Source organism: Dasypus novemcinctus, chromosome 15 (assembly GCF_030445035.2).
Source record: "Dasypus novemcinctus isolate mDasNov1 chromosome 15, mDasNov1.1.hap2, whole genome shotgun sequence".
Lineage (NCBI taxonomy): Eukaryota > Metazoa > Chordata > Mammalia > Cingulata > Dasypodidae > Dasypus > Dasypus novemcinctus.
Window position 1 is genome coordinate 99,997,809 of NC_080687.1, and position 26,625 is coordinate 100,024,433.

Consider the following 26,625-nt stretch of genomic DNA (forward strand, 5'->3'; position numbering starts at 1 on the left):
CCCTCCACTCAGCTAAATTGTCTCCTTAGGTTAATGGGTCTTTAGAGAGTGAGGTGCCACCTTCCCCAGGTGTTTGTAGACTTCTGTACCTGCTAGAGTCCTGCTGATGAGGCAGTTGTGGCCAGCCCCTCTCTAGTCTAATGGCTTTCTCTCCTCAGGAGGGCATCTGGGTACAACAGCCTGCCTGAGGGGATCCCATCTCCCCTCTCCCAGGCAGGTCTGGGTCTCTTCCAAGATTCCAAAGAGCCTGAGCTGCCCAAACTCACCACAAAGAAACCACTGTCCAGTATCTGCCAGACCCCTCTTCCTCCCAGGGAACACCCCTTCCCAGTCCCTTGGCAGCAGCAAGCCAGGGGCCATGTGGCTACTTGCAGGGATTGTGGGGCATATGTGCGATTTCCAGCCACAGGTGTGAGCAACTCCTGGTTTTCTTCTTTATCTTTCCAGTACCTTCCAGATGACTCAGAGCACCTTCCTGTTCTATAAATATCCAGAGCCCCTCCTTTAGATAGGTACCTGCCTTCTGGGTGCTTTTTTTTGTAGGCATGTCAGTCTCTAGCTAACATCTTAATCCCTTTTCCTGGCAGTCCTCAAGGTTGTTTTTTGGGGGAAAGTGGGCTTGGCCCAATGAATAGGCATCCACCTACCATATGGGAGGTCCACTGTTCAAACCCTGGGCCTCCTTGCCCCATGTGGATCTGGCCAATGCGCAGTGCTGATGCATGCAGGGAGTGCTGTGCAATGCAGGGGTATTCCCTAAGTAGGGGAGCCCCATGTGGAGAGAGTATGCCTCATAAGGAGAGCCACCCAGCACAAAAGTACAGCCTGCCCAAGAATGGTGCTGCACACAGGGAGAGCTGACACAACAAGATGACACAATAAAAAAGAAACAAATTCCTGGTGCCGCTGATAAGAATAGAAGAGGTCACAGAAGAACACACAGCAAAGGACACAGAGAGCAGACAAATGGGGGGAATGGAGGGGAGAGAAATAAAAAAAATAAATCTTAAAAAAAAAAGTTGTTTTTTGATGTTTGGTCCTCTAGAATATCCTCCCAGTTGTCTCTATTCCCTTGGGGAAAAAATGCTAAACCCATAGGAAAGGAAAGAGATAAGAAGAATAATAGTAATAATAATGCAAAAAAAGTAAAGAAGAACTGCATAAGAGCTAGGAAACGAAGGAATATATGTAAAACACCATAAAAAATAGAAAGGACTAAGAATAAAAAGATTTGGAATAGAAAAAATTAGACAAGAATAAAAATAGACAAAAATAGGATGAATTAAAATGCCAAGCACATCAGAAGAAAGAAGAAGGAAAGAAAAAGGAAAGAGAAAAAGAAAAAATGAAGACCAAACAAAATCTGGTAGAATGAAAGAAAAGCAACAGAACTCAGAAGGCAGAAAAACAAAAGGAAGAGAAATAAAATAGGTTGAAAAATAAGTTTAAAAAAAGGAACAAAGAAAGGGAAAAGAAGAAAGAAAAGAAAAGAGTAACAAAGAAGCCACCCCAGAAGAGCAGCCTTCCCTCTTAGGCCCCCAGAGACCTCATAGTCTGCTGGTGCTCATCAGTCACCTGCAGCCTGCCTTCCACAGGTGATGCATCCAGTTTTACCAAGTAAAATAAAGGAAAAAGAAAAAATAATCCAAGAAACCATTAAAAAACAATAGATCCTCAGCCTTCTGTCCCTATCATGAGGTGCTCACAGTGTGCCTACTCTCTCTGGATCCCTTCAACCAGGAGGTACCAGGGCTCCCAGACACCTCCATGCAAGGCAGGGGCTTCCCCTTGTGCTGCAGCAACTCTACGAGTGAAGCAGCCTTTTGGAAGCTTGTCTGGCTCTTCCTGGCCCTGTTTCCCTTGAGAGTTGGACTTTCTAACAGCTTTCAGGGGCTGGGCTAGTTGGGTGCCCATCCCTGCCCCTCCTTGATCAAGTTCCTCTCTCCCAGGGTGGCTGGGTGTGACAGCCTGCCTGAGCAGACTCCCCCTCCACTCTCCCCAGGGCCACCCCAGTGCTGGCTGCTGTCCTCCCCAAGATTCAAAGGGGGCTGAGGTTTCCAAACCCACAGAAGGGAAACTACTCCCCACCCTGCAGCAGACCCACTTCTTCCCAGGGAATGCTCCCTCCCCCTCAGCTGGCCTTTAAGGGCCAGCGAGTCCATGGAGGCTATTTGCCTTGAGGGTGGGGTTTGCCCACTACCTTTTCCAGCCACAGGGGTGAGCACCTCACGGTTTTCCCTTGGGCTCTTTATCTCTTTGTCCAGCTCCCTCCTGAATGATGCCTGCTGCCTCCTGCTCCTCGGATTGCCAATACAGCTCACTCAAGTTAGACACCTGCCCCCTCTCTGCCATTTTTTTTCAAGAGATGAGCAGTACCCACTTACATCGACACCATTTTCCAGATTAGTGCATCTACAAATTTTTGATCTGCTCAGTGAGTGAAAGGAAAACATGAGAATGATGTCTCCCCAAGTAGAGAATATCAATAAAGGGCTAGAAAGTATACATTTAGTGGAAATAGAAATTCTGGAGTTGAAAAGTAGAATGATACGAGAACTTCTCTAGAGGTGGTCAAGGTGTTTCTCTGACTAAAGATCTAAACAACTCCCTCAGCAGCCTGGACTGTGCACCTTCCTATTTCAATCCTTCTTCTCCCAGATCATGTGCACTCCAGAAGATGTAGCAGTGAGACCTTCTAGTTTTCTTATTGATTTTACTGGTCACTAGTGATGTTGAATGAATTTTTATACCCTTGCTCATGCTTAATTCACTGCAGATCCTGTGATTTAGGGTACAAAGAGGAGGGGACTTGGTCAATTATTGTGTTTTCAGAGACCTCTACTTCCTTCTGAGAACCAAAAACTGCACCCAGCCTGAATGAAAATATGGCAATGGAGACACAGCTCTGTACTCAGAGATATTCCGCATCCTGGCCTCTGAGTCCGCATGAGATTTACAGGAAAATATTGCCCTCCATTAACAGGGAGAATTATGACTCAAATTTCTGTGAACCCCAATATCCCTCAGAGAATCCCACATATTCCTACCCAAGTCAACCAGCTCTCAATGAAAGCCCTCCTCATGTTATATAAATTGGTCTATCCCAGCCTCACAAGGAAGAAAGGTGATTGTTTTCTCTATTAAAGACACTAATTGAAGCCATTTAAATTGGAGAATTGATTTTTCCATTTCTGTAAACAAAAAGGCAGCTGGGATTTTTATAACTATTATACTGAATCTGTAGTTCCCTGTGGGTAGTATTGATATTAGAACAATACAGTCTTATCATCGTTGAACAATGGATGTCTAGCCATATGTTTAGATCTTCTTTAGTTTCATTTAGTTATGTTTGCTAATGTTCATGTGTTTTATCCTTTCATTAAATTCATTTTAGCTATTTTATTTGTTAGCAGCTAATTGAATGGAATTTTTTTTTGCTGTGCTGTGTAAATGAAACTGACTTTTGTGCATTTATCTCCTACTATGCAAGTTTGCTTAATGCCTTTATTGTTGCATTAGTACTGTGCCTTCTTGGAGTTATTTATTTAAAGGAGTATATTATCTATAGGAATAACATTCCTTCTTCCATTCCAATATGGATAACTTTATTTCTTTTTCTTACCCAATTGCTCTGGCTAGAACTTCTAGTACAATGTTGAAAATCAGTGATGAAAGTAAGTTAACTCATCTTGTTCACGAACTGTTGGGAAAGATTTTCAGTATTTCACTATTGAGTGTAATGTTAGCCGTGGATTTTTTAAATGTAGGTGTGAACAGAGTAGAATGACTTCCACAAATGACCATCCAGGTAGTGAGCAGCAGAAAGTCCCCAAATTATAGGCATCCTGTGAGTGCATTTCTGAAATCCTGGAATGTGAGTTATAGGATACCTACATTTTTGTGGCTTTGAAGAACTTAATTCTCACTAATGTCCATATGTTCAAGGTTTAATAATAAGATCATGATAGACTATGCCTGAAATATTTTGATGTGTTCTTAAATTTTAAAAATGCAATAAACCCTATTAAATGAATTTTTCTTTCCTCGGGTTATTTATAAAATAGTATTTTAATTGGAGTAAGAACAAGTATTAGCCAGAATCCTTGAGAACCATGTGTGTATCTCATGATAGGTATCAAGCCATATGGTGGTAATATTGTAGTTCAGATATAAATGACACTGAACCTATTTGATTACAAATCTAAAGCAATAAAAAATTTTCAAAATTTGCTGACTATGAACCATGATTGCTAACACCAAATATGTATACAAATAGATTGATTTAAAATTAGCGAGAAAATAACTGTAGTCATAAAGTATAAGAAACTAAAAGCTAATGATTGTAGGAATACAATACATTAAATATACAAACACAAGATAATTCAAAAATGAAATATAGTGTAACTTATTGAAATAACATATACATATTGCTTTTGAGTATATATAGGCTTTTATAGATCATTGATTTTGAAAATCTATAGACGTATAGAGAATGACTAGATTTTGGCAATGTAGTAATGTTTCTCAAGAGAAGAGTACATGTAAAAGGAACATTCAGTAGTCAGATGGAGAAAGAAAATAGACAAGAAAAGGTGCAGTAGAGGTAATGAACTGAGTGAAGACCCTTCTCGGAAGAGTGGTGGAAGTATAGAATCTGAAAATATCAGGAAGGAAGCTTCCATACTTTAAAATATTTCATAAAACATATAGAAAGAGAAATAGAGCTGTATTGTTAGAAAGCTATTTTCAGTCTCACTTCTGTCTATAAAATTTTTAAAATCATATGGAAACCGAGAGAAAAAACATTGTTATTCTCAAGTATCAAAGTAATATAGGGAGAAAAGGAGTAGGTGCAGAGTAATCCACAACAAATGAATGAAAGCTCTTTGTCATGATCTATATTATGTACTGAAATATACTTTCTGAAAAGTAGAGAATGGGCATTAAGAAAATGAAATAATATATGATAAGATATCATAAATTTTAAAAACTCAAAAAGTGAATGAGAAGAAATAAAAATGGAAATGCAGCTCAAAATTGAAGTATAATCTCTAAGAAATAGTGTGACAAGATAATGCTTAAGTAGATAGAAAAAGTGAAAACCTGAAAGGGCTGAAAAATTAAATGGAGAATGTTCAAGATTAAAGAAAAACAGAAGTTGAGGAATGGTTCAGATGATCCACAAGCTGAACCCTGGGTGCCTGAAGCAGGAAGTGGGTGGGGCCATCCCCAGTCTGGAGGCCTGGGGTGGGCCCTAAGGTCTGGGTGGGGCCTGCACGTGGGCAGTGCTGGAAGCTGCCCCACCCCTCCCTCCCATGATGCTCAGCTCCAGGCCGCAGGCCTTGGCAGGTGGTGTCCAGGCTCCTTCAGCCTGGCCTTTGGTGATGGCTGTGGCTCCTCAGGTGGTATGTTGCCTTGAGCTCTGTACCCTGGGGCATTTGTGGGAGGTGTTAGTCCTGTTCACTGGGGAGGGTGCAGACCTGTGCTGAGCCTCGTCCTTTAATACTGGGCCTCCTGCTGCTGAAGCGGGAAGTGGTACATTTGTCTGGGTGGACCTGGGGGACTCCAGATCACTGATTTGTCAATTAAAGGAAGTCCATGAACTCAGTTTCCACAGAGCTGTTAAACAGATGGATGAGCTCCAGGATGACTGTGTGCTCCCCCTTGTTGAGGGCAGCCCTAGTTTGTGTCCATTGTCCTGACTTTTCATGTCACCCCCTCTCACTGAGAGTATCCTGATATGACTTTATGTTACATGGTCAGACTATTAGGTCTATTTTGGGCATTTCTTTAAGAAAGGTTGACTTAATGACTGAATAACTTAAGTTAAAAGAAAACTTGCAAAACATAGGGTGTACAATGAGACACAGGCATATATACTTGTGTCCGGATGGCTTATCCAGCAAGGAGGTGTGTGGAATTGGTAAGGGGGTGTCTGGGCGGCAGTAGAACTGAGGGAATGGGCTGGATGAGAGGGAGGCTTACCTTTCATTGTGTAGCTTTTTCAACATTTGATTTTTATTAAAATGAGTGTTTTTCCTACAAAATACACAATGATAAGATTCTGGGAAGGGACCATTATAGGCATTTGTCCTGTTATGTGAATTTTCCTTCTAGGAGACCTCTAGTCAGCTGGACAATCCCAGGCAATGGGACAAAATTTTGTTTTTCTGTTCATGAGAAATACTGGTATGTGATTTCCATTATTTTAATATCTTATTCTGGTTTTGCCATTGGGGTAATGTTGGCCTCATCTAATGAGTTAGGAAGTGTTCCCTCTGCATTGTTTCTGAAAGAGATTGTGGGGATTTGGTTTCATTTTCCCTTAAATGTTTGGTAGAATTTGCTATTGAACTATCTGAACCAGGTCCTTTGTTTTTTTGGAATGTTATTAATGATTCAAGTTTTTAATGGCTGTAGGGCTATTCTGATGATATATTCTTGTGTGAGTTTTGATAATTTGCATCTGTCAAGAACTTTTGAGTCATTACATCTAAGTTATCAAATTATTGGACATAAGGATATTCATAGTCTTGTTTGACTATCCTTTTAATGTCTGTGGAAGCAGTAGTGATGACCCCTCTTCCATTCCTGGTATTGATAATTTTTATCTTCTTTATGTTTGGTTAGCCTAGCTAGAGATTTACCAGTTTGATTAACAAACTAAGACTTAAGTTTGGGCGTATATTTTCATTTATGTGTCATTAATGTGCAGGAGTGCACTTGCTGGACCATATGATAAGTTTATGTTTAGTTTTATAAGAAACTGCTAACACGTGACTGTATCCTTTTACATTCCCTTATGCAATGTATGAGAGATTCAGTTTTTCTGCATTCTGACCAGCATTTGGTATTGTCACCTTATGTTTTAGTTGTTTTAATAGTGTGTAGTTACATATCATAATGTATAGTTTGTATTTCCCTAATGGCTAATTATATCCAGCATCTGTTCCTGTACTTATTTCCCATCCATTCATCTACTACGGTGAAATGTTTGCACATATGTAGTGCCCATTTTCTAATTGGATTGTTTTTTTTTTAATCTTTTTATTTCCCCTCCACCCTTGTGGCTTGCTTGCTGTGTCCATTCTCTGCACACTCTTCTGTGGTTTTTTTTTGCCTGTCTCCCTCCTTTGTTGCGTGACCTGGCTGAGTCGGCTCTCTGAAGTGCCTGTGGGCCAGGCAGTGATCTGCAGCCTGTGGGCGAGACTGCCTTCACAAGGAAGCACTGAGATACGAACCCAGGGCCTCCCATATGGTAGACAGGAGCCCAAGTGATTGAGCCACAGCCGCTTCCCAGGATCGTTTTATCATGGTTGAATTTTGAGAATTTTGGAAATTCTTTTGATTTATTCTAGATATCTGTGTGTGTTTTTATGGTTTTTTTTTTTTTTTTTTTTTTTGGTATTAGGCCCAGGGGTTGAACCCAGGACCTCATTAGTGGGAACCCAGTCCTCTACCACCAAGCCACATGGGCGCCCCTGAGATTTTTTTGTTTGCTTGTTTTTTGTTTTTGTTTATTTTAGCAAGTACTTGGATCTGAACCCAGAACCTTTTGTGGGAAGCAGGCGCTCAACTGCTTGAGCCACATCCACTCCCAATATTGTAAATACCTCTTTCAGATATCAGTTTCAGATAGTCTAGGTATGTGTTCTTTCTTCATCATAGTTAAGTTTGCAAATATTATTCCCTGTCTGTAGTTTGCCTTTATAGTTCCTTTTTTTCCAGATCTGTAGTTTTAAAATTGGGTGAAGAGCCATGTATCAGTTTTATTTTTTATGGATCTCATTCAATGCACTCTGTCTTCAGAATCTGTTTCCATGTTTTCAGATATCAACTAGTTTTGATGATATCCCAGTCTTTCTCTTGCCTAACATCACAACTCCATTGATACTTCTGCTTCAATGTCACAGTTTAAAAAAACATTTTGTTTTCATTATTTTTAAAGGAGCTTTAGTTGCCATAGATGTTCCATCAAAAATATAGGGGGGTTGGTGACAGACATTGCCCAGTGATTAGGGCATCCATCTACCACATGGGAGGTCTGCAGCTCAAACCTTGGGCCTTCTTGACCCATGTGGATTTGGCCCATGCACAGTGCTGATGTGCACAAGGAGTGCCGTGCCACGCAGGGGTGTCCCCCGCATAGGGGAGCCCCATGCACAAGGAGTGCACCCCATAGGGAGAGCTGCCCAGCATGAAGGAAAGTGCAGCCTCCCCAGGAATGGCCCCACACACACAGAGAGCTGACACAACAAGATGACGCAACAAAAAGAAACACAGATTCCCAGTGCCGCTGACAACAACAGAAGTGGACAAAGAAGATGCAGCAAATAGACACAGAGAACAGACAACTGGGGGGGGTAAAGGGAGAGAAATAAATAAATAAATAAATCTTTTTATATATATATAGGGGGTTCCCATATACCCTACTCCTTCCCCCTGACACACTTTTCACCATGAACATTATCCTTCATTAGCATGGTCCATTTGTTTCAGGGATGAACACATATTGAAGTATTGCTGTTAAGTATGGTTTATAGTTTGCATTATGTTTCACACTTTGCACAGCACATTTTTATAAGTTTTGAGAAAATGTATAATGACTTGTATCTGTTATTGCAGTATCATGCAAAATTATTCCAGTGTTTGAAAGATGCCCCATGTAACACCTATTCTTCCCGCTCCCTCCCCTCAGAAGCTCTTGTGTCCACTGCCTTTATATCAGTGTTACAAGTTCTTCCATTATTAGAATAATAATAGTCTCCTTAATCCATTGTTGCTTTCCTCCTGTTTGTTCATTCCTCTATCTTTTGGAGTTGGGATGTGTCACTTTCTTACCCCATAGCAATACAGCAACAGCTACTTCAAATACGTGTGGAACCCGACCACCTGGTTTCCCTAACTGCTGCTGCTCTGTCTAATCCACCATATCACTTGCCTGGGCTACGGTGATAGCTCCCTAACTGGTCTGCCTTTTGACCTACTTGCCACTGTGGTCCATTCTTACCTAGCAGCCAGAGTGATCCTGTTAAAACCTAAGGCAAGCCTTGGTCCTTGTTTTCCTTTACTGAAGCCCCCATGCCTTCCCAGGTTACAGTAACATGCAAGGGTATTCTACTGGACTACAAGAACCTCCACAATGTGTGCCCCAAGTTTTAAAAGCAGTTTTATTGAGATATAGTTACATACCATATAATCTATGCAAAGTGTATAATTACAGATGTCTGCATTTCTCACCGCAATCAAGTTTAGGACATTTTCATCTCTCCTAGAAGGAAAGCCCTATACTCCTTAGAAGGCACCTGTCAATCCCTCTATCATTCCCAGCCCTACACAACCACTATAAATTTCATCTCTATAAATTTATCTTTACATATTATATTAATGAAATCATAGAATATATGGTACTTTGCATCTAGTTTCTTTCACTTAGCATAATGCTTTCTTAAATTGCTACCATTTTTTTAAATGATGGAAGTTGTATGTTTATAGAAAATTCATGTAAAAAATACAATGTTCCCCTGTATCCTTCTACTGTTCATGCTTTGCATTAGTGTGTCAGCTTTGTGAGGCTTGATGAAAGAATATAAGATATTATGACAACTATAATCCTTAGTTTACATTAGGTGTATTTTTTCCATTTACCTTCCTATTATTAACAATGTGTAATAGTGTCACCCATTTGTTATAATTCATGAAAGAGCAATCTTATATTTGTTAACCTCAGTCCATCATCCATAACAGGTTCACTTAGTTAAACAATCCCATCTTTAGGCTTCTAGCTGTCCTTCTAGTAACATACATGACCTTAAACAAATTCCCTCAACCACATTCACAAACATAGAATTCAGAGTAAGGTCCTACCATCACCACTCTCCATTCCCAAACATTTATAATCAACCTAAATAGAGATTCTGCACAATTTAAGTACTAGCTTTCCATTCTCTACCCCATTCTATCCCTTGGTAACTTATATTCTGGATTCTAAATCTGTGAGTTGCTTCTTATCCTTAGTTCATATCAGTGAGATCATACAATATTTTTCCTTTTGTGTCTGTCTTATTTTACCGAATGTAATGTCCTGATGGTTCATCCATGTTGACGCATGCATCAGGACTTCATTCTTTCTTAGAGCTGAATAATATTCCATCGTATGTATTCACCACATTTTGTTTGTCCATTCATCTTCTGGTAGTCATTTGGCTTCTCCCTTTTCTTTATTGTGCTCTGAACATTGACATACAAATACCTGTCTGAATCCTTGCTTTCAATTCTTTTGGGTATATATGCAGAAGTGGGATTGCCAGTTCATTTGGTAATTTTAGTTTAACTTTTTTGAGTTACTGCCAAGCTGTGTTCCACAGCCAATGCACTATTTTATATTCCTACCAGCAGTGTACAAGGTTTCTTATTTCTATGCATCCTTCCCAGCACTTGCTATTTTCCAATTTTAAAAATAATAGCCTTTTGAATGGATGTGAAGGATAGCTCATCATGCTTTGATGTGCGTTTCCCTCATGGCTAATGGACTTGAGCATCTTTTCATATGCTTATTTACCATTTGTATAACTTCTTTGTGGAAATGTCTATTTAAATGCTTTGCCCATTTTTAATGGGTTTATTGCCATGCCCACCTCCCTCGGAGGGAATGCAGTAATCAAGCTCTGTCTTCCTTCTCCACTTGTCACTGGCTATTTCCTTGATGTGGAAATAGCCCCTCGCCATTTGGCTGCTTCTTCCTCCTCCTTTGACCCCCAGCTCCAGTCTTGTCTTCTCTGACTTAGGTAACCTTTTTTGTTTGTTTGTTTGTTTGAGGTACCAGGACTGGGCATTGAACCTGGGGCCTTGTATGTAGGAAGCTGGCACTGAACCACTGAGCCACATAGGCTCCCTTGACTTGGTTTATTCATTTGTTTGCTTGTTTGTTTTTAGGAAGCACCAGGAACCAAACCTGGGACATCCTATGTGGGCAGCAGGTTGAACTTCATCCATTCCCAGCATCTTTCTTACCTGCTCTGTTATCCTAGCACTGACCCCTCTTCTTCAAGTTGTGTTTGCTGATTCTTTATCTCTGACTCACTGGATTGTAAATCACTCCCATAAGGTTTACATTCATCTCTCCCTGCTCTGTGCCTAACACAGAGTCACATAAACAGTCACCATGCACTCACTTTATTTAAGAGAGTGTAAAGAGTGGAGACGGTGTCTCTTTCCAGCATCTCTATGACGACCCTCCTGGCTGGGTAGGTGGTTTCAGACCATCACATTTGCAGCCCTTGGATGTCGTTGAGGCTCACCATGGGCTTTGAGGGCAGCCCAACTTGGATGGAGTTGTGACTCTTGTGGAGTCATTTCCACAGTGGTTTACCTTAAGTCAGACTTCCCTGTACTTAGATCCTGACATGTACTTGGTGGGTCACTTCAGGAAAAATACTTTGAGATCTTTGTACCTATCCCTCATCTGTAAAATGGTGATAAAAACACATACCTAATTTTTAGACTTTGTTTTATAATTGAAATCTAATTTTAGCTTGCCTAACTCCCCAGATAATCTCCTTCCAGCCCTGTTCCCCAGAAAAGAGAGTGATGGACTCTGTGTCCCATGCTTTAAAAAATTTTTTTTATTTATTAAAGTATACCACTCATACATAAGCATACATAGACACTAAGTGTATAATAATAGGTGTGAATTTACAAAACAAATATATATAACATCATACAGGACTCTCATACCTCACCCTATCACCAATGCCTTGAATTGTTAAACATTTTTAGCTAACGATTAAAGAGCATTGTTACATTACTAGTAACCAAAGTATTTTCCCCCAACCCACCCTATTATTTTTATAAGTATGGTAACAATTGTGAAGTTAGAAAGCAAACATGTATAACATCATTCAGGGGTCCCATACATCAACCCTCCACCAATACCTTGCATTTTCATGAGATGTTTCTTACAAATTATGAAAGATTATTGTCAAAATCTTATTGTCCTTATCTTACATTTGGTGTATTTTCCCCTCAACCCATTCTATTATTTTTCTTGAAGTATATTTTTATGGCAGAAGTTGTAAACTTATAACACAATCATGCGCATGTACAGAATTCCCAAACACCCCTATATCTGAACATTTGTTACAGACAAGATAATATCTGATTGTTACCATGACCATAGTGTACATTTGGCACACATTTTCCATACTGCCCCATTATTAACACAGTACATCTTTGGCATAGATGCAATAATATCATATTATTACTGCTAACCAGAGTCCATGGGTCACTCCAGTTGTATTTTTCCCATGCTTCTCCACATTCCCACCACCTTACAGTAGTGATGTACATTTGCTTTAGCTAACAAAGGACACTCTTGCATCTGTACCATCAAATGCAGTTCTCATCTACTTCTTGGTTTACCATACTATTCAGTTCCTAGATTATTCTTTAGCATTCTGTCAATTGACATTTCATATCTGGACTACCATTTTCAGCCACATCCCCATTTATAAACTAGCTTTTACTCACTATGTGTTGCCATCCACTCTATACATTTCCACACTTTCATGGCAAAGCTAATTAAAACTTCTATGTACATTAACCATCAGTAGTCCACCTCAGTCCCCCCCTTATCTCCTTTAAGAATGTACTATGTACCACCAAGTCTTGAAGATACTTTCCTACAACTTCTTCTAGAAGTTTTATCGTTCTTGCCTTTGTTTTTAGGTTTTTGGTCCATTTTGAATTAATTTTTGGGTAAGGTGTGAGATAGGGGTCCTCTTTCCTTCTTATGACTATGGATATCGAGTTCTTTCAGCACTCTTTATTGAATGGACTATTCTGCCCGAGCTGTGTGGGATTGACAGGCTAGTCAAAAATGGCTTGACCATACATGTGAGGGTCTGTTTCTGAACCATCAAATTGATTCCATTGGTCTATGTGTCTGTCTTTATGGTGGTACCATGCTTTTTGTAAAGCACAATAGCTAGGAAGTATGATTTAAAGTCTGGAGGTGAGAGTTTGCTTTTCCTTTTTAAGATGTTTCTGGCTATTCAGGATCCCTTACCCTTCCAAATAAATTTGATAATTGTGTTTTTAATTTAAAAAAATTCTGGTGGAATTTTCATCAGGCTTACATTGAATCTGTATATCAATTTGAGTAGAATTGACATCTTAATGATATTTAGTCTTCCAATGCATGAGCATGGAATATTCTTCCAGTTATTTACACCTTTCTAAACTTTTTTTAACATTGAGTAGCAGTTTTATGAATACAAGTGCCTTGCATCATTGGTTAAGGTTTTTCCTGACTTCTTGAGTTTTATCTGCCGTATTTTATTTTCACCATTCTTTTCCTCTTTTAGTTACTTTTATTGATATAATCTTCATTTCTAGACTCCCTTTAAGGCCTCTCTCTCCTGTCTTTTCTTGTCAGGGTCTAGCATACCCTTTCGTATGTCTTGAAAATCTTGTCTCTTGGTTAGAAATTCTCTCAGTTTCTGTTTATCTGTGAATATTCTAATCTCACCCTCAGTTTTGAAAGACAGTCTTGCTGGATATAAGATCCTTGGCTGGAAGTTTTTCTCTTGTATCTTAAATATATCAGGCCACTGTTTTATTGCGTCCCTTGTTTCTGAAGGGAAATCAGCACTTAATCTTATTGGGTATCCTTTCTGTTATGCTTTGCTTTTATCTTGTTGATCTCAGAATTCTCTTTGTCTTTGGCATCAGATATTCTGGTTAGTATGTGTCTCAGAGTTGGCTGATTTGGATTTTTTTGGGTGGGAGTACATTGTGCTTCTTGTACATGGATATCTATGTCCTTCAATAGGGTTGGGAAATTTTCTACCATTATTTCTTCAAATATTCCTTCTGCCCCTTTTCCCTTCTTTTCTCCTCTGGGTCAGCCATGACATGTATGTTTGCACATCTTTTGCTGTTATTTAGTTCCCTGATTCCTTGTTGAGTTTTTTCCATTCCTTATCTGTTCTTCTGTATGTTCACTTTCAGAGCCCATTTCTTTCAGCTTACCAATCCTTTCTTCTGCCTCCTCAAATCTGCTTTATATGATTCCAATGTTTTTAAATTTCATTGATTGCACCTTTCATTCTGAGATCTGCTAATTTGCTATGTATGCTTTCCAATTCTTCTTTGTGCTCCTCCAATGTCTTCTTAATATCCTTAATCTCTTTAGCCATCTCATTGAATTTATTAAGGAGGTTTGTTTGAACTTCTATGAGTAGTTGTCTCAACTCCTTTCTGTTATTTGGAATGGTATCTTGTTCCTTTAGCTGGTCCATATCTTCCTGTTCCTTGGTGTGGATTATAATTTTTTGTTGTCTTGGCATCTGGAGTAGTAGGGTATTTATTCTGGGTGTAGGTTTTCTCTTTAGTTTATGGCTTGCTGCCCTTTCTCCTTTGCTGGTTGTGCAGTAGGAGCCAAGGATGTAGTTGGTGCTCTAAGCTGTAGGTGCTTAAGCTGCCCTCATTACCCAGGGACCTATGAATCTTCTCTCAACTTTCTCCTTTGCCAGGGGTAGGGACAGAATCACAGCTGTGTGGAATAATTCAAGTCATGCAGGCCTAGACTGTAACTGCCCAGAGAGACTGATGAAGCTTCACGCCCCTTTCACCCCTGCCTGGGCAGGGACAGAGCTGCAGGCGTGGGCAGCAATCTATGCGTTGCAGGTCCAAGATGACCGCAGTTGTCCTGGTACACTTCTGGTTATTCAGTCCGTGTCAGCTAAAGGTTCCTGCAGTTACCTGGATAGGCTGGTGCAGGGCCCACCAGGTTCCTCCCTGCCAGAGGTGGGGCTGAAGCCTAGGATAGGACTGCAGGCTGATCTGGATGCAAGAAACTGATCCCTATGTTCACCGAGACTTTCTGTCAGCCTGACTTCCCCTCATGCTGGGGGTGGGGTTAAAATGGTGGCCACCAGCCTCTTTCCAACTTGGACAGGTTCATCCTTTAGCTATTCTTAGGGTTAGACTCTAATCAGTAGCTGAAATCAGTGGCCAGCTCTCTTCCTCCCCTATTTTTGGGAAAATGGAGCTTCCATTTCTAGCCAGAGGGTAGCTCTTGGGGCAGCTTGTGCTGCTATAGTAGGATATTCACTGGCATGTCAACTTGGCTGGTAATTTCCCAAAGAGGCTAATGCAGGTCCCCCAGCTTCCTGCCTGCTGGAGGTGAGGCTGGGTCCTATGCTAGAGCTGCAATCTGATCTGGATGGAAAGGCGCTGAACCAGCACTGGGATTTTTATTCTGTCCTGCTTCTCCTTGTGCCTGGCATGGAGTTAAGATGGCAGTTCCCAGCCTCTTTCTGACTTGGTCAGGTTCAAACTTTAGCTGTTCTTAGGATTATATACTGTAGCCCTCTGAATTTACTCATCAGGAGCTCAAGTTGGTGCCCAACTACCATTTCCTTCCCCATTTTTGGGAAGTGGAGCTTCCTATTTCAGCTGCAGAATAGCTCCCCAGGTGGCTTGTGCCTCCACTGGAGGATGGGCACCAGCCTCCAGGGCATGGGGTGCTCTGTTTCTGAATCTTCTCTGCAGATGGGCAGTCTCCTTCCTTCCATTCTTTCAAGGATGTTGCAGGATGCTCTTCTGGCTTCCTGGCGCACCCAAACAGGTGCTTTAGATAGTGCTGTGTGATTACTAACTGCCCTGTAGCAGGAGCTGAGTCTAGGAGCTCCTTGCTCTGTCGCCATCTTGCTAGTTGTCCTTGAATTTTGGATATTTTTTATATAGGTCTAAAGTTTCCTTTTACATTTTTGTTGTTGTTTATGTTTCTTTGTTGAGAACTATCTTTTCTTTCATTCCAAGAGGATTTACCTTTCTCATTGAGCAGAGAGTGCTTTGTCACATAATTCCTTCTGTGGTTCATTTGGGACTGTATTGGCTGATTGTTTTTTCCCCTGGAGAATAGATGAGATTTTTCTAGTTCTTTTTATGTTATGTTGTATAATTTGGGATGATATCTTGGTTGCGTGTGCTTATTATATAGTTAGAGACTTCTGAAAAATTGTTTTAGCGAGTTGGTACTTTGCTATTCCATATGAATTTGAGGATCAACTTTTTCCATTCCTAAAAAAAGATTGCGGAGATTTTGGTAGGTATTACATTTAGTTATTTTTTCTTCATTTTTTTGTCTTTATTTTTTTTTAATGTTCTCATATACCCTCCACCCCCCTCACTCTAATTCTCCCCCTATAACAACCTCCTCCATCATCATGAGACATTCATTGCACTTGGTGAATACATCTGTAAGCACCGCTGCACCTCGTGGTCAATGGTCCACACCATAGCCCACACTCTCCCACAATCCACCCAGTGGGCCATGGGAGGACATACAATGTCTTGTAACTGTCCCTGCAGCACCACCCAGGACAACTCCAACCCCTGAAAATGTGCCCACATCACATCTCTTCCCCCCACTCACTGCCCCCAGTAGCCACCATGGCCACTTTCTCCACACCAATGCCACAGTTTCTTCGATTACTAATCACAATGGTTCATGAATAGAATATCAGTAAGTCCACTCTGATCCATACTCTATTCCTCCATCCTGTGGGTCTTAGAATGGTTGTGTCCACTGCACATCTACGTCAAGAGGGGGCTTAGATTCCACATGGATGCTGGATGCAATTCTGCTTTCAGTTATAGGCACTCTTGGCTCCCTGGTGTGGTGGTTGACCTTCTTCACCTCATGATAGCTGAGTGGGGTAAGTCCAGTAAACCAGAGTGCAGGAGTTGCAAATTTATTGAGGCTCAGGGCCTGGCTTTCCCATGGACAGTCCAGAGACTCAGGTCCCCTGGGTATACACTAAACCCCAGCACCAACTACAGATCCGGTAAAAGTAACAAGAGAGGCTTGGGGACAAAGATCAGATCTGAGTCCAGCTCCATCACACAGAAACACAAACTCCAAAGTAGGGCCAACTGACATGTCGCTGAACTCCATCTGCCGTGACCATAGAAGCTGTTGGTCCCTGTAGCCCTCAGAAGAACCAATACCTGGGGTTGTATCTACTTTATCTGTCTCTGGGACTCTGCTGAGGTGTGCATAAGGGCGACCCCTCTGATGACCTCCCGGCTCCTTTTGGAGACTCATAGCCATATAAACTCATTTGTCCTTTCCATTTCCCCCTTTTATTCAGGTCAAAAAGTATTTTTAACTACTGCTATTATATGTAGACTGAGATATTCTGCTGGTCCGAGTTGACCCTTTTATTTAAGGTCATTTTCTAGTTACATCATCAGCTGGTCCTTGGTAGTAATCCCTCGGCAGAAGAAGTTGCCTTGCCAGTTTGCATACAGGGCAACACTTATTGCAGTGATGGAAGGCAAAACATCAAAAATACAACTTTTGCATTTTAAAATTTTTGATACCCCAGTTTATTTTTACCTGAAGTTTTCTAAATATCTATTCTATATCTAACCTTTAACCTCATCACTATATTCCATTTTACTATTAATGGAACCTGGCAGTATATTGGGCTTCATTTTTGAAGAAGTTTTGGATCACAGAGAGGTTCAGCAATGGCAGGGGAGGAATACTGGTGTGGGATGTTAGTGACAGGGCACACATGGTTGGCAGGGAGTTCTCCAGGGCATATATCCAGGGTACATAAAAATGTTTGGATATTTTCATAGCCGGTTACAATTAAAAACAACAACTGAGGGAGTGCTGAGTTCCTAGTCAGGGGTGCTCTATCACAGTCCCTAAAAGAACACCAACAATCCCCCAAGTGCAACAGCAAAGACCAAAAAAGAAGGAAGGTCCAACAATGAGCCCTTGATACTAATGACTATGCTTGTGAGCCTGTGCACCTGAAATAAGAGCAAGGCCTAGAGCTTCAGGGTGCCTAAGAGTTCCCTCCTGAGAGCCTCCGTGTTGCTCAGATGTGGCCAGTCTCGAAGCCAGACTCAGCATATAAATGTGTTGCCTTCCCCGCAGCGTGGGAATTGCATTTAATCTGTAGATCACTTCAGATAGTACTGAAATTGTAACAATATTACATCTGAAAGAAGGACACGGTATCTTGCCATTTATTTAGATGATCTTTAATTAAAATGAATTAGGTCATAATTTAGGTCAAATTTAATTAAGTGCTTTGCAGTTTTCAGTGTATAGGTCATTCATCTCTTTACATTCATTCTCAGGTATTCTTTTAGAGGCTATAGTGAATGGAATGTTTTAAAAGATATTTTTTATTTTTTCAAATATACTTAAGTTATAGAAAATGTTACACAAAAAATATAAGGGATTTCCAAATGCCCCAGTCCACACACCTCCCACCCTTCCCCACATTAACAACTTCTTTCATTAATGTGGTACATTCATTGCAATTGATGAACACATTTGGAGCATTGCCATGAAGTGTGGATTATAGTTTACATTCTTTCTACTCACTCTCATTCAATTCTTTAGGATATATAGTGGCCTGTATCTGTTTTTGCAGTGTCAGTAAAGACAATTCCATGTTCCAAAAATGCCCCCATATTACACCTGTTTTTCCCTTTCTCTGCCTTCAGCACCTCCAGCAGCCACTGTCTCCACATCAATGATATAATTTCTTCCATTGCTGGAATACCAGTAAGTGTATAGTAGAATATTAGTAAGTCTACTCTCATCCATATTTTATTCCCCAATCCTGAGGATTCTGGGATGGGGATACCTACTCCATCTCTAATTGAGAGGAGGCTTCAGTCCCATATGGCTGACGGATGGGATTCTCTTGCTTGCAGTTGTTGACTCTCTCAGTTCCTTTGTATGGTGGTTGTCCATCCCCACCTCCTTGTTAGTTATCCTGGGTGACACCAGTGAACTGCAGACTAGGTGTTGCAGCTACTGGAATTGATGTTTAATGCCCATTTCAGAGTGTTCTTTCCTGGAATGGAAAAACAAAACTGATTTTTTTTAGTGTTTACCTTATACCCTGCAACTTTTCTGATGTTATTTCCTCTAGTAGATTTCTTGTGGCTTTTTTGGGATTTTCAATAGGAAGGATCATATCATCTGAGAATAGTGGTAGTTTTTGATTTCTGATTTGAATGCCTTTCTCTTTTTTTGCCTAATAACCCTCACTAGAACTTCCGATTTAATTTTGAATAGAAGTGGTAACAGTGGGCATCCTTGTCTTGTTCCTGGCCTCAGGTTTTGTTCTTTCATTGCAAGCTTTCATTGTTTCTCACATTGACTACGATGTTAGCTGTGAGTTTTTGTATTTGCTTGTTGTTTCATTCCTATTTTTCTGAGCAATTTTATTATGAAATCATGGTAGATTTCATTAAAGCCTTCTCTGTGCTATTGAAGTGATCATAGATTTCCCCCACCGTTCTTTTAATGTGGTGTTACTATAGTGACTGATTTTCTTAGGTTGGCCCACCACTGCATTCTGGAGATAAGTCACCCTTGGCCATGGGGTATAATCCTTATAATATATGTAGTTTGATTTGATTTGCCAGCGTTTTGTTGGAAGTTTTTGCTTCTTTATTCATATGGAAGTTGTTCTTTGTTTTCTTTTGATGTGTCTCTCTGGTTTGGGTATCAGAACAATAGTAGCCTTATGGAATGAGTTAGGAAGAATTCCTACCTCTTCAGTTTTTTGGAAGAGTCTGGGAAGGATTGGCATTAATTCTTGTTTGAATGTTTGGTACAATTCTCCCTGAAGCCATCTGGACTTTGACCTTTCCTTGATGGGAGGTTTTTATTTATTCAATCTCTTTGCTTTCATAGGTCTCTTAAGATCTTTTATATCTTCTTGAGTCAGAGCAGTTTATTTTTATGTTTTAGGAATTTGTTCATGTCTTCTCGATTATCTAGTTTCTTGTCATATAAATGTTCATAGTATTCTCTTATAACCCTTTTAATTTCTGCCAGATGAGTGTTAATGTTCCCACTTTCATTCCTTAAATAGTTATTTGCATCTTCTCTCATTTTCTTTGTCTGTCTGGATAAAGGTTTGTCAATTTTATTAATCTTTGCAAAGAACCAAATTTTGGTTTCATTGATCCTCTCAGTTGTTTTTCTGTGCTTTATCTCCCTTGTCTCTAGTCTTTATTATTTCCTTCCTCCTACTAATGTTGTTTAGTTTTCTCTTCTTTCCTCAAGATATGAGGAAAGGTAATTGATTAAATATCATTCTTCCTTAATGTAAGAATTTATAGTTATAAGTTTCCCAATGAGTAGTGCCTTGCTCCTTTCCAAAGTTTTTTGGACATTTAAAAAAATTTTTTCTCTAAGAATTTCCTGGTTTTCTTTGTAGGTGGATTTTGGTAAATTATCCCATTGGTTATTTTAAAATGGGTCATATACTTTCTACTTAATTGTACAATTTCAGTTTTCTTTCTGTTGATTTTTATATAGATCCATTGGGGTAGGAAAGGATTTTGTGTGGTTTCTGTCTTTTAATTTTTATTGTCTTGTGCCCTAATAGATTGATTGTCTAGCCTGGAAAATGATCCATGGATGCTTTAGAAGAATATGTAATCTACTATTGTTGAGTGGTGTTCTATATATGTTAGGTCCAGTTTGTTTATAGTATTGTTCACATCCTCAGTTTCCATTCTGAAGTTGTCTTGATGATTGACTCATTCTTTTTTTTTAAAAGATTTATTTTATTTCTCTCCCCTTCCCCTCCATTGTCTGTTCTCTGTGTCCATTAGCTATGTGTTCTTTTGTGTCTGCTTGTATTCTTCTCAGATGGCACCGGGAATCTGTGTCTCTTTTGGTTGCCTCATCTTGCTGCATCAGGTCTCTCTTGTGTGTGGTGGCACTCCTGGGTGGGCTGTGTTTTTCATGTGGGGTGGCGCTCCTTGAGGGGTGCACTCCTTGTGCATGGGGCACCCCTACATGAGGGACACCCCTGCATGGCATGTCACTCCTTGCCTGTGGCAGCACTGTGCATGGGCCAGCTTACCACGTGGGCCTGGAGGCCCTGGTTATGGAACCCTGACCTCCTATATGGTAGGCAGATGCTCTATCAGTTAAGGCACATCTGCTTCCCTGACTGATTCTTGAAACTGGTGTTTTGAAGTCTCCAACTATTATTATGTAACTATTTCTTCTTTCAGTTTTGCCAATGTTGTTTCATGTATTTTGTGGCTCTGTGCATTTATGTTGTTTGTTACTATACCTTCTGGTGGATTGACCCTTTTCTTAATATATAGTATCCTCCATTTTCTTTTGTTGTAATTTTGGACTACAAGGCTATTTTATTCTGATAGTAGTTTAGCCACCCTGCTCTCTTCTAGTTACTCTTAATATGTAATATTTTTTTCTTCTCAAAACTTTCAAACTATTTGTTTCTTTGGATCTAAAATGAGTGTCTTTAAAATAACATAGTTGTTTGAAGTATTTTTTAAATATATATTTTTACTTATTTCTCTCCCCTCCCACCCCAACCCCAGTTGTCTACTCTCTATGTTCATTCACTGTGTGTTCCCCTGTGTCTGCTTCTATTCTTGTCAGTGATACTGGGAATCTGTGTCTCTTTTGTTGTTGTTGTTGTTGTTGTTGTTGCATCATCTTGCATCAGCTCTCAGTGTGTGCAGTGCCACTCCTGGGCAGGGTGGACTTTTTTTGGTGCTGGGTGTCTCTCCTTACAGGGTGCACTTCTTGCACATGGGGCTACCCTACACAGGGGACACCCCTGCGTGGCAGGGCACTCCTTGCGTGCATCACACTGCACATGGGCCAGTTCCACATCGGTCAAGGAGGCCCTGGGTTTGAACCTTGGGCCTCCCACATGGTAGGTGGATGATCTATCCATTGAGCCAAGTCCACTTCTCTGAAGTATTTTTAAAATACATTCTGCCAATATGTGTATTTTGATGAGTGAGTTTAATCTATTTATTTTTTAAAAGATACTTAGATTACATAAATGATGTATAAAAAATATAGGGGATTTCTGTATGCCCCATTCCCTACACCTCCTAAATTTGCCAACATTAACATCCTTCATCAGTGTGGTACATTCGTTACAATTGATGAACATATTTTGGACCATTGCTTCTAATCATGGATTATAGTTTACATTGTAATTTATATTCTCTCCCACACACTTTTATAGTTATGGGAAGATATAGAATGGCCTGTATCTGTATTGCGATGTCATTTAGGGCAATTCCCAAGTCCCAAGAATGCCCCCATATTACATCTGTTTTTCCCTCTCCTTTCCCTCAGAACCTCTAATGGCTACTGCCTTCACATCAATGATATAAATCTTCCATTGCTAGAATCACAATAAGTCTACGGTAGGATACCAGTAAGTCTACTTTAGTCCATAGTTCATTCCCCCAGTGCTGAGGATTCTGGGATGGTGATGCCCATTCCACCTCTAATTGAGAGGGGGCTTTGCTCCCATAGATCGAGATGCATGAGAATATCTTGCTTACAGTTGTAGACTCTTTATGGTTCCTGGGATGGTTGTTGTGCCATCAGCCCATCATTATTGTGCCATCATTTCCTAGTGAGTTGTACTGGGTGAGTCCAGTGAACTGTTGAGATTCAAAGCCCAGCTGGGACATGGACAGTCCAAAGATTTAAGTCTCTTGAATGTACACCTAAAAATCTATTTATTTTGAAGCAAGTACTTTGAAAAGCAGGATTTATTTAGGCATTTTAAATTCATTTCTTATACAACCTGTACTTTTCCCCCTTATTTCCTCCATTCCTGCCTTCTTTTGTGTATAGTTGATCTTTTGCAGTGAAACAGTTTTTTCCCATTCTTATTTCTTTTTCTGTATGTTTTTTAGATATTTTATTTGTAAGGTTCTGTTGGAGTTTATATTTAGCATCACAAATTCATAGTAATCCTCTTTGAATTGACTTGAACTTACCTTCAGTTTCAAGAGTAATAATAAGAAACTAAAGGGAAGAAGATTTGGCCCAATAGTTAGGGCATCTGTCTATCATATGGGAGGTTCAAGGTTCAAATCCAGGGCCTCCTGACCTGTGTGATGAGCTGCCCTACACATAGTGCTGATACACGCAAGGAGTGCCATGCTATGCAGGGGTGTCTGCCGCATAGGGGAGCCCCATGGGCAAGAAGTGCACCCTGAAAGGAGAGCCGTTCAGCACGAAAAATGTGCATCCTGACCAGGAATGGTGCTACACACAAAGAGCTGATGTAGCAAGATGATGCAACAAAAAGAGACACAGATTCCAGGTGCTGCTGACAAGAATAAAAGCAGACACAGAACACACAGTGAATGGACACAAAAAGCAGACAACTGGGGGAGGCGGTGAAGGGGAGAGAAATAAATTTTAAAAAACAAAAGAAACTAAAAGTTAATTATTAGATAAAATACTTTTAAACAAAATTAATTCAGAAATGAATTACATTTTAAGACATATAACTGAAAACACCTCCAAAACTAAATGATCCTGAAAATATATGCACATTTGAGGGTTATGACTAGATTTTGGCAAGATGATGGCAGTTGTTCCATTTTAGAAAAACAACTTAATATTGGGTTAAAAGGCAATAATCAGATGCAGAATGAAAAGGACTGGTACCACAGAGACAGAACAAAGGTGTATATTTAAGAGTGGGAGAAATATGGAACCAGGAAATACCCAGAATTAAGCTGCCATGTCTTGTGCATTGTACAGAAACTACAGGAGAGACAGCTCTGTGAGGTTTGGAAAGCTGTTCTGAATCATAATACTGACTACAAATTCAAGGGGAAAAAATCATATAAAATGACCAATAGAAAAAATATGTCAATTGACATACAAAGGTAATAAAGGACAAAAAAGGAATAAATGCAGAGTAACAGCACACAATGAAATGAAAAATCCTCATTTCAATGTCCTTTATGGTGTAGTTTTTCAAAAAACAAGGCGTTAGGCATTAAGAAAATGAAGCAAGATATGAAAAGACATCAGATAATAAAAATTGAAGGGACAGAAATGTGGAAAAAATATGGGAAAAAAAGGAAAAATCACTTCAAAATGTAATGCAAGCTAGAAGAAACACAGTGAATGATAATGCCTTATAAGAAATAGAAGTTGATGAGAGAAAAAATTATTCAAGAGAAAATAAAATTTTTTTAAAGATTTGAGAAAAAGTGTCAAAAGCTAATGATAGGTACGGAAGAGCCAATACATGAATAACTGGTGCACATGAAAAGACAAAACCAAAGCAGAGACCTGAAATAAATTTAAAGGTATCATTTTTGTCTGTAAATAGAAGGAATGCTTTGAGCACTGAATGAGAATGAACATAATGACAATATATAGTCTAGTAGAATTGATGGGCTTTCCAGAAAAAGAAAAAATCGTTTGTGCATTTAGCACAATAGATAGAAAATTAGATCCTCATCAAGGTTTTTGAAGATAATACATTGTGTCAGAAGAAAATGGAGCCATTAATTTTATACCCAACAAAATTGATTTGCAAGTATAAAAGACAGGGAAGTCCAAGTTATACTGTTAGACCCTGAGTCATACTGTTCCCACATTCCCTTCCAGCTGAGTGAACAGAGTTCAGTAAAGGTAGTGTTTAGAAAGACATTGGCCTGAGGACAGATGCTAAGGTTTACATTTACACTTGTTCCACTATGACTAAATGGGGTTGTATGAGAGAGGGAGTGTCTTTGCTGAAAGCTGCTAGGGAGACAGACATAGGATAATTCAGGAAGTTCTAACTCTCTTTAGGGTGCTTGGTAAATATTAAGAAAACTTGTAGGAGATAAATATTGTTTAATATAATGATACCTAATATTAAAAGTAAAGTCTCTTTCTAAACCTCCCTTGAAATCTGTCAAACTAAAAACCAGACTTTCACTAAATCAGCTGATTAAAGAATGGATATAAGGGGTTGAGTACTGAGGTGTCCCCATTTCAGGGAATTATGCCTTTCAGTCTGCAAACACCAGCTCCTCTGAGGGTCTGACAAAGGCCTTCAGTTCATGCATGGTCTTCGTAGCTGTTGATACTAAGATCTGGAACACAAACACATGTTCCAGAATCTGGAAAGGCACAGAGAGTAATGGAAGAGGAAGCTGTATACGGTGACCCTACAGGCACCTACAGCCCTCTTGCCCAAATTAAGGAGCCATTGGCTGGATGGCCGAGCAACTTAGGTGCTTTTATGGAAAGCGTTTCTGTCCCCTGGGTAGAAGTTGTTAGGGCATCCTTTACCTCCTGTGCCTATTTTCACCAGCTAGTTCCTAGCTCCACTTGCATGTTCACATAAAATGTTAATCACAGTTACCTAGTGTTCCCCTCCGTTTTGCCGAATTTCCTGAAATACCAAAAAGATAGCTAGAAAAGCAGTGGCATCCATATGCACTTGTTTCCCTTCCCCTCTTCTTCTGACCTGCTCCACATTTCCTCTTCTTTCTCTTCATCTCTTTTTCTTCCCAAGTCTTGTTTTCTTGAATGAGTACAGAATAATTTCTGGAACCAGACTTGTTCTGGAACAGTGTTGGCAGCTGGGGGAGGGAGGGAAGAAAACATTTATACATGTCCAAGTGACCCAGTACAGGAAAACTTGTGTGGCCTGAGGAAAGTTCACAGGCAGGGGGGTGGTAGAGTGTGGGGGACAGGGCTGGCCTGTCTCACTGGAGCTGTGGGTGCTGAAAGGAGCAGGGAGCCCTGGGTCCTGTGGTCCAGAGACTCTGTGCTGGGCCTGGTTCATTCCAGGAGACCAGGTCAGCAGGCGTGTGAGAGCCAGTGTGTGGAAGAAGCCAGGCAGTAGCCCCTTCACACAAGTCCTCCAGAAAGCCTGCCAGGCCTTGGGAAGTACTGAGCGGCAGCTGGACAGCAATCCCTCTCAACTGAGAGCAAGTTCAGGTTTTATTCCTAATCCTTGGATTTAGGTTCTGGGTGTAGAGTGGAGGCTAGAAGTGTGTTCAAGGATATGCATCCCACTGCCCCTCTCCAGGACCCACACTCACACCCCCTCCCCTGCCCCCACATTCCCAAGCACACCACTCAGACTTGCACATAGACAGTCCCCAGTCCCTGTACACAGAGTTCTTGCCACCTAAGGGAACACTGATGCTTGTAAAACCTACTTCTTTACCTGGAAAATCTCTTTTTTTAACCATACCCCAATCCTCATTTCTTCCAGGATATGGAAACAGGATGACTCTCCAGACAAAGCCAGGAAGAATGCTCTGATTTTCTTATGCAGATATTTCCTCAAGAGTGACTGCTTCCAGAATATGTGCTGTTTCTGCTTCCACTTAGAGTCATTCCCAGTTACAGAAATGAAAACTCCATATTGGATCATGCTGTGTAGTGTTTGCTCAGGTACTTTGTTCCCTTGGTGCTTTAGAAGAACAGGCGGGAAAGGAAACAGTGGTCAGGTCAAAGGCCCTATAAGCCAGTGGAGGGACATCTGTGGCAGAGCACATGCTTTGCTTAAACATAAATCCCTCAAGTCTATTTCACTTTGCGATTATAAAATTCTTAATCAGTGGAGGAAAAAAGTTGCTGAGGTCAAGACCCCTACCATGGAGTTTATAATCTGCTGCCTTTTGTGGATGCCCTTTTAAAGAAGGGGTCAGTTTGAAGAGGACCCCACTTGACACTTTCCCCTGCTAGAAAATTGTATATATCAAATATATTATACATAATTAGATATCCTTATCTGAAGTCAGTGGAAA

At 40.3% G+C, this 26,625-nt stretch overlaps 1 protein-coding gene across 14 annotated transcripts in view; it reads left to right on the top strand.

The window, feature by feature from the left end:
- LOC105747476 (S-formylglutathione hydrolase-like) overlaps nucleotides 1-26,625 on the top strand; it is a 110,193-nt gene that overhangs the window by 19,298 nt on the left and 64,270 nt on the right. For 10 of the 14 annotated variants that reach the window (XR_009180728.2, XR_009180729.2, XR_011645863.1 and 7 more), the window contains exon 2: nucleotides 26,088-26,269. Coding sequence is in view for 1 of the 14 variants with exons in the window: in XM_058276735.2 (XP_058132718.1) it covers nucleotides 26,088-26,269 (182 nt within the window). In the remaining 13 variants the exon portion in view is untranslated. The remainder of the gene's footprint in view (nucleotides 1-26,087; nucleotides 26,270-26,625) is intronic. The other 4 variants (XR_011645864.1, XM_071208305.1, XM_071208304.1 and 1 more) reach the window with 1 other exon arrangement.